At 38.0% G+C, this 9,110-nt stretch overlaps 1 protein-coding gene across 1 annotated transcript in view; it reads left to right on the plus strand.

Annotated features, from left to right (window-relative positions):
• The first annotated feature begins 2,434 nt into the window (after positions 1-2,434).
• The window catches only part of PM20D2 (peptidase M20 domain containing 2), a 17,399-nt gene continuing 10,723 nt past the window's right edge, over positions 2,435-9,110 (plus strand). Inside the window, exons 1-2 of the mRNA XM_006091816.2 lie at positions 2,435-2,456; positions 7,385-7,443. Of these exons, the coding sequence (XP_006091878.1) occupies positions 2,435-2,456; positions 7,385-7,443 (81 nt within the window). The remainder of the gene's footprint in view (positions 2,457-7,384; positions 7,444-9,110) is intronic.

The following is a 9,110-nucleotide window of genomic DNA, read 5'->3' on the forward strand; positions in this document are numbered from 1 at the left end:
ACTGTACTGTACTCACTTGTTATTGTTTATTAATCTATTATGTTTCATATACATTTTACTAATTTTCTTTCATCTCTGACACTTCTATTATAAAGGGCGAATAGCGATATTAAAATATTTCTTCCAATTAATTTCCTTTCAATGTGCATGAATCCGTGCACCAGGCCACTAGTAGCTAATAATAAAATAGACTGTAATAAAAGTTTTGTGAATTTGCTCTCATTACTGTACTGTACTCACCCTTCTTGTGAAGACAATAAAATGCCTACTTAGTGAAATGAGGTGAATGAGGTAGCATACAGCTGCTGTTGACCTTCTAACCATATGTCATGTCAGAAGGAGGATCGTCTGCTGCTGGTGGTCCTTGAGCTATGAGGATGTCATGATTGGCTGTTAGGAACAGATGATATGGATGGTTGGAAATTTTTAAATTCTCACCCTAGGATATATTTATATTTTTTAAAATATATTTTATTGATTTTTTACAGAGAGAAAGGGAGAGGTATAGAGAGCTAGAAACATCAATGAGAGAGAAACATCGATCAGCTGCCTCCTGCACACTTCCCACTGGGGATGTGCCCGCAACCAAGGTACATGCCCTTGACCGGAATCGAACCCAGGACCCTTCAGTCCCCAGGCTGAGCCAAACCGGTTAGGGCCCTAGGATATATTTTTATTTTTTTCCAGTGATATTTTTAGAGAGAGTGGAAAGGAGAGGATGGGGGAGGGGAGAGAGAGAGAGAAACATCGATGTGCATTGATTGGTTGGCTTGGGGAATCAAGCCTGTGACCCTTCGGTTCACAGCCGATTCTCTAACCATTGAGCATCCAGACTTGTCATTTAGAATCTAAGCACTTAGGTCTTTCCCTCTCATTCTCCATTTTCCATTTTCAGCCGGCTGCATCTTCTACTCTTTTTGTCACTCTGGAACCTCTATTCCAAATGGTAGACAGAAGAAACACAACCCTCTCAATTTCATCAGTAGATTTTTGGGGAAAAGAGTTTGAAAATAGAAAATTAGTTTCTGGGTTATTACTAAAGTATTTAAAAATATTTTTATTAATGTTTAGAGGCTGGTTTATAAGACCAAGCAACACATATTTGTTATTCTAAAGCAATACTGTAGCGTAAGTGGCTGCATAGCATAACTAACTTTTCTTCCATTTCTTAAATGTATATAAGTAGGCTAATTATCAAGTCTAATTAAGGTGTCAAATCATGAAAGACTAGTATGTTTTAAATTCATTAACTAGTTTTGTTTTTTACTGTCATAGTGGAGAACTAGAACTGATCGAAAATTCAATTGTATTTGGGTATGCATGAGTGTCTTGAAATTTGTGTGATGAAAAGTATTTTGAAGGTAAAAATTTGAGATTAATAAATTTTTCCCATATTTAAGTCATTTTTATATATCCTGATAGTGAATATCATCTTATGCTATGAATTCACTCTCCAACAGATGGCGCTAGCTCTCCTCAAGTAAGAGCTGCTCTGGTCTACTCTTTTTTTAAAGGTACCATGACCTTGAAGATGAAAAGTGATGTGGTTGTATAGAATGTATTGTAAGCATCCTTCTATTGCCCCTGCACTTTGGTTTATTAGACATCATTCCACACAACCCAGTTGGAGAATCTATGGGGTACCTTCTTATGAATTTGATTTCTTTCACTGTAGCTATAGCAAATAATTTTAAAGTTCATTTATATGGTAATAATGGATACTATTTAGCTTTTTCATTAAAGTTAGTTTAGAGAAGGCCTGTCACTAAAAATGGCATTGGAAAAAAAGAAGAAAAAAGAAATAAATTAAAAATGACTTTGGGTCTTGAGAATTTGGAGGTGGGTGTTTCTTCCTAACTTAATTTAACAAGTTTAGTGATGATGTACTGTTGTTAAACATAGCACTAGGAACTGGGAATGAAAAAAAGCTATGCATGCCTCCTAATTCTGAAGGACCTATCCCAATATTTCCCATATGTAAGTCATTTTTATATATGCTATGAGATTTTTGCCATGATATGCTTATTATTTTTCTTTAAATAAGCTCACTTTTACATTAAAAGAGCTTTTTAAAACCAAATATCATGTGGAAAAAGAACATATAAGTTCTGGCCAATTACTTTGATCCGTAAAGTTTCAAATCCTGAGACCTGCTCTTTCTTTTAAAGGGGAAATTACTGGGGTGGTAAACACACAATGCAATATACAGGTGATGTATGGTAGAATTGTATACATGAAATCAGTATAGTATAATTTTTTTAACCAATGTCATCCCAATGAATTCAATTTAAAAAAATGAAATTAATCACACAACAGGAAGCTACTAAAGCTATCCTAGGACCAAACTAAAACTTTCTCCCTAATGTAAAAGGGGAGTAACTTTTATACTATGTAATTCAATATTTAATGCTTCATCAGTGTAACATATAAAACCATGGATAGTACGATCATCAATGGTAAGTGCCCTGTACTTTTGGGAGACATTCTAGCTTGAAAGAGACATGCATGTTAACAAATCATTATTATACAGTTTCATTAGTGCTACATAAAGATATTTCAGAGTACTGTGTAGGGTATGATGGAAACAGATTAGTTTTCTATGGGAAAGGGAGACTGAAAGTCCTTTTAGAGAAAATTGATATCTGAGCTATTTATTGAAGGATGGCTATAAATACCAAGAAATAGAAAAAACATGGCATTTGAGGGAAAGTGAACTAGATGAGCAAAGGCACAGAGTAGTGGAAGTAGTATGGTGTGCTGAACTATAGGGGAAGGAAGAATGAATGCTCACAGGGTTGGGATGGAGGTTAGGAGCTAAGTTTTGAGAGGCTCTATACGTATACCATGCCAAGGAGCTTTGGCTTAATTCTTTTGGTAATGGGACTCCATCAAAAGTGTTTAAGCAGGGTATTAGGAAGATCAGATCTGTGTTTTATAAGGATGATTTTGACAGAAATGCCAAAAATGAATAGGAGGAAGTATGGTACAAGTAGAGACTGGTACAAGCAGATCAGTTCAAAGGTTCTTGCATGTGATATATTTTTCTCTTTAAAAAAATGTTTCTTAAGTCAGACAGAGTAAGACAACTACTGTATAATCTCACTGATATCTGAAATCTAGGGAATAAAAAGCCCTGGCCGGTGTGGCTCAGTTTGTTGGAGTGTCATCCATGCACTGGAAGGTCTCAGATTCAATTCCCAGTCATGGCACATACCTAGGTCCAATCCCTGGTTGGAGCGAGTAAGGAAGGCAACAAATAAGATCCATGTATCTCTCTCACACCGATGTTTCTTTCTCTCTCTTTCTTCCTCCCTCTCTAAAATCAATAAAAAATAAAAAAACAATTTTTAAAAATTGAAGCTCATAGATTCAGAGAACTGGTGGTTGCCAGAGGCGAGGTGGGGGTGTGGTGAGAAGGGGAGGGGTGAGAAAAATGGGTGAAGCTGATCAGAAGATACAAACTTCCAATTATGAGAAAATAAATCCTGGGATATAATGTACAGTATGGTGACTATAGTTAACAATACCGTAATGTGTGATGACCCACGTCCTGCGTGATTCAGGGTTTGGGATCTGGAGAAGGGCCACGCGCAAATGACAGAGACGAGACAAGAAATAATAACTTGAAAATATTGGGGGCCAGGCGGGAAGCCCAACGCAAAGGGAAGGACTTCCCCTTGTGCCCAGGCCTTGCCAACCTTTTATTCAATTTTGGATACACATCTAGCCCTTAGTCAGACAGGCAATTGCGGTAACAGACTATCTTAAAGGTCAGTAAATATTAGAAAGATTTACTCTGAAACTATTTGGTCAGGAAGTAGCTTGAGCCCCCATTGTCTGGACTGAACAATCGGTGCATAGCTCTGGCCATTGCCAGGGCTCAAGGTTCACCAGCGTTCTGGGCTCCTTGTTTACACTTCTCTGATAGTGAAGCCTATGGGTGGCTTCCCACAGTAATGTGTAATTTAAAGGTGCCATAAGAGTAGAGCTTAAAAGTCCTCATCACAAGAAAACGAAAATGTGTAACTATGTGTGGTGATGAATTTTAACTATACTTACTGTGGTAATCATTTTGTAATATATACATATATCAAATTATTATTTTATACAGTGAGTCCTCACTTATATCCTTAGGTTCTGCAACTTTAAGTGAAACAACACATAACAAAACCAGTTTCATCATAGGCTAATGGATATGAACAGGAGTTAAGTTCCTATAGCATCTCATTAACATTATAACAAGATGAAGTTGATTGAAACAAGGAAACGATGTTATTTCAGGACCTGCTCTATACTTAAAATTAATACAATGTTATATGTCAATTATATCTCAATTTTCAAAAAAAAAGGATATTTCTTACCTTTGTCTACTGAAACGGCTTAGAAACAATGACCAGTCCAGTAGCATTTGGCACCCTTAGAGCCTAGGCCAGGGGTGGGCAACCTTTTTGTGAGTGCGTGCCAAAACCAGCAAAATCTCTGACTCAAAAATTCTTCTGCGTGCCAACCCAGAACATGTTACGCCTACTTGATATCTCTTAAGGTGTACATATGTGAAGAACCTTGAAGAAATGATAAAATTCATTTGAGCGACAAAAACACAGTATATGATGATGAAAAATACATTTATTCTTTTTTTTTAAATATATATTTTATTGATTTTCTACAGAGAGGAAGGGAGAGAGATAGAGAGCTAGAAACATCAATGAGAGAGAAACATCGATCAGCCGCCTCCTGCACATCTCCCACTGGGGATGTGCTCGCAACCCAGGTACATGCCCTTGACCGGAATCGAACCTGGGACCCTTCAGTCCGCAGGCCGACGCTCTATCCACTGAGCCAAACCGGTTTCGGCACATTTATTCTTTAATGTATACATATACACTGATAGTCCGACAGAAAACTTTATGACTCCGTTTGATATTATCAGTGGGACTTTTGCTGCTGCATCACTGATGACAGAGATTTTACATCAGGTTTATATTTCGTGACCTTCAGAGATATGCACAAGCTACTACTTTCACCCGTCAGGTTACTCCTATTACGAGACTTAACAAAATTCATCACTGAGAACAAAGATTCACAAGCATATGTGGATGAAATCAAAACACTGGTCGGATCTAGGAAGGCAGGGAGAGTTAAGGCAGAGGCATAGAAATTGTCTATGGTCTTTAAGATAACTTGTTATGTAAAATTATTTATTTATCTAAGATGCACCTACACTAAATTTATCTGAAAAATAAAAAAGTTGATATTAAGAAAAACATTGTAAATGGAAGATTATAAGAGAGGGTTTCGCGTGCCAGCAAAAGTTACTGGCGTGCCATGTTTGGCACGCCTGCCAGGGGTTGCCCACCCCTGGCTTAGGCTATGGTCTCTAAATATCATTTTTTCCTAAAGGGAATCATGACTTTGGAAGAGTGAGTAAGAAATATCTTGTCATATCAGAAAGAAAGAAGCTATCAAAGGCTTCTGGAGTCATGTTAAAGGATCCAAAAGACAATACTGACTAAAGAGAAGACAATTGAGTATCAATAAGAATAATAAGTGCAATGAAGTAAAATATAAAATACTTTTAATTGCACAAATTCATAATTATACTAAAAAATAAACCTAGTTGATTACCTTTTGATCCTAACTTTTCTGTACAAACTTACACCTCAAGGTAACCCAAATGGTTGATGAGGGAAATTTTATTTCTAAAAGTATTTCAGTCAATAAAACAAAGAAGGAATGACCGAATTAGAATATTACAATTTTGTAACCTTGAATGAAATCATGGATCTAGGCAATGACCATAAATGGCTGCTAAATTATACAGAGAAACAAGCAGACTTTATGTGCCCTCCTGAATGAATTCCACATCAGTATACTCTTGCAAAAACACTGAGTCTGGTTTAGCCTCTAGCTCAGTACTATCTAATAGAACTTCCTATGACAATGGAAAATATTCTATGTCTGCACTGTCCAGTACTGTAGCCACTAACTGCATGTGATTATTTACATTTAAAGTAAAATTGTATGACTTAGTCACACTAGCCACATTTCAACTCCTCAGCAACCACATGTAGCTAGTAGCAGCACTATCAACTTTCAGGAAATAAAAAGGACCTTTCATTCTCACTTTATTTACTATATCCATAGCCTCCAAAATATCCTCTTGTCCTCTTTTTTTTTTATTTTTAAATATATTTTATTGATTTTTTACAGAGAGGAAGAGAGAGGGATAGAGAGAAACATCAATGAGAGAGAGACATTGATCAGCTGCCTCTTGCACACCCCCTACTGGGGATGTGCCCACAACCAAGGTACATGTCCTTGACCGGAATCGAACCTGGGACCCTTCAGTCCGCAGGCCGACGCTCTATCCACTGAGCCAAACCGGTCAGGGCTCCTCTTGTCCTCTTTATTATTATTATTTTTGTGATAAGAACACCCAAAATAAGATCTACTCTCTTAGCAATCTTTTAATATTGTCTACTATAGGCCCTATGCTGTACAGTAGATCTCTAGGACTTATTCATCTTGCAAAACTGAAACTTTATGACCAATGACCACTTCTCTCCAGCCATTGAACCAACAAACACTGCCCCATTTTTAATATAACTACCTGTCAGAGGCTCATTTTTGTCATATTAACAAACAGTCGACCCATGAACCAGGAGGTCGTGGTTCGATTCCCAATCAGGGCACATGCCCTGTTGTGGGCTCAATCCCCAGTAGGGGGTGTGCAGGAGGCAGCCAATCAATGATTCTCTCTTGTCATTGATGTTTCTATCTCTCTCTCCCTTCCTCTCTGAAATCAATAATAATAATTTTTAAAAGTACATATTTTTAAATGTTAACTGGTAAGAAACACTTAAGTTGGCTTTCCTATCTTTTCTGATCAGCTGGAAGTTTCCTCTTGTCTGCTCTTTCCTTATTTGTTTTGGTCTCACACACTGTAGCAAAACAAAAGGGGAAAGGCACTTTATGCACAAGACCTTCTGAATGTTGTAACAGTATTTTCCTCATCAGTTTTATTGGAAATTTCTAGTTTGCTTCCTGTTTCATCTTCCATCATGCCTCCAATGACTAGATGTTTATTAATTTTAGACCACACATTTTTAAAATTAATGACTTAATTACATCTCTTACAAAGCATCACTTTTCAACTAACCTACTCTCTTAGTTGGCTGCTTTCTGAAAAATGACGGCCAGTTGTGTTTTTTTTAACACCTTACCCCAGAAGTGATTTCTTAATGTGCTACCTAGTACCTGATATCAGTTAAAGAGATATATCTCTGGAGTTACCTATAAGTATTTTGGGTGCAGAAGGCTAGGGGGAAGTTGTGAACAACCAAGATCCTAAGGTGACACTGTATTTTGCTTGCTCTGTGTGCAGGCAGTGGCAGCCCCCAAGTCATGCAGTGCCAGGGTATGGTTCTGGAGGAAGTTGTTCAGGTTAAATATCTGCATTGTCTTCGTGGATGAAATAATTTTAAAACTTTATTCCTTCCCCACCCCAGCACCTTCTGTTTACCTTTGCTCTTCCCTAATTTTCTTCATTTTATTTTTCACTTGTCTCAAAATATTTTTAAAAATATTTTTATTGATTTCAAAGAGGAAGGGAGAGGGAGAGAGAGAGCTAGAAATATCAATGATGAGAATCACTGTTTGGCTGCCTCCTGCATGCTCCACTCTGAGGATTGAGCCCAAAACTAACTGTGACCTCCTGGTTCCCAGGTCGAAGCTCAACCACTGAGCCATGCCAGCCAGGCTCAAAGTATTTTTTTTCTTCTCATTTAGGTCATGCTTTGCAAGTTTGTGTTGGGGATTTTATTATTTTATCCTAATTAAAAAACAAACAAACCATATTAGTCTGTTGTCTTGCCAAAGAATCTGAAGTCCAAAATAATATCCAGTATCATCTCATATATTTGGCTAGTATTTCAGTCAGAAATAATGTTGCTTCTCCAGAATAAAGAAATCTTTGATTTACTCTTCCCGCCAAAGCACTGGTGAATGAGAATGGACAGCAGTCCAAGGTTGACTCCAGGTCCCAGGGGCAAGGTTGATCCCCAGGTGGGGGGAGGAGGGTTGCACACAACTCCTGGCCAGGTTAGAATGTGCTTTCTTTAATTAGTATAAAACAGTTAAGGTTAGCAGAGCATGATTAATATTTCTTATAACTACAGCTAGTCCCCAATATTCTATTTCTGCCCCTAACACTATTAATAGGAATGGCATCAAGGACAATTTTCAGACTTTGTGCTTCGCTCTGGAGGAAAACAAGAGTATGGCTTCTTGAATTTCTTCATCGGGTAACGTAGAACCAGAACCCAGTTATGTGAAGATCAGCTGCACATATCATGTTACTTGATTTCAGCATCAAAGTTATAAACGAAACCAGTCATATGTTCTTTCAAAGCTATTGCTGATCAAAACAAACATCCAAATCAACAAAATAATATGAATAATTATGACCATAAATCTTCTACTAACTCTCTGATTTGGGCTTTTAAAAAACTCATTTAAAATTCTTAGTTTTACTTTACTCAAATAGACTACACTAGCTGTCTACATTCCAGATGCTATACTAGACACTTGCTCTACTCCTTAGTTTTTATTCTAATGAGAAAACTATACTTCATAGACAGTAGTTGCAGCTTTTAAATAACACAGCAACCTCAAGGGGAAGAAAGTGGAGGGTGGGAGGCAATACCGAAAACTTAAGTATATAGAATCTACAGACCAGTGTTCTTTGTATGGTTTTATGAACTAAAAACCTGGTATAAATGTTTATTACAGGTACTGTTCTAGAAAGGTGGGTGGCGTTTTTCAGGGGGTTACGTTCCACTTGGTCTGTCTCCGATGCCTGTTAACCAATAAAACCGGTCTCATTCCGCTGCTGTGGGAAATAAGCAACAACGGAAAAGTAGTAATAACTTTGGAGTTAATTCGGTATCTGGACTGCTAAGGAGAAGGGAGCTGAGCTCCTGAACCCCTGTTCTTCCCAGCGCTCCCCGCCCCCGCCCCCGCCCCGGGGCGAGCACCTGCGAGCCGAGAAGGGCGGACCACGTTCCCCCCGAGGCGCTGAGGCGGGGGTCCGGGGAAGGGGGACCGGCCTG

The sequence above is a fragment of the Myotis lucifugus genome, unplaced genomic scaffold, assembly GCF_000147115.1.
Source record: "Myotis lucifugus unplaced genomic scaffold, Myoluc2.0 scaffold_96, whole genome shotgun sequence".
In the NCBI taxonomy this organism is placed as follows: domain Eukaryota; kingdom Metazoa; phylum Chordata; class Mammalia; order Chiroptera; family Vespertilionidae; genus Myotis; species Myotis lucifugus.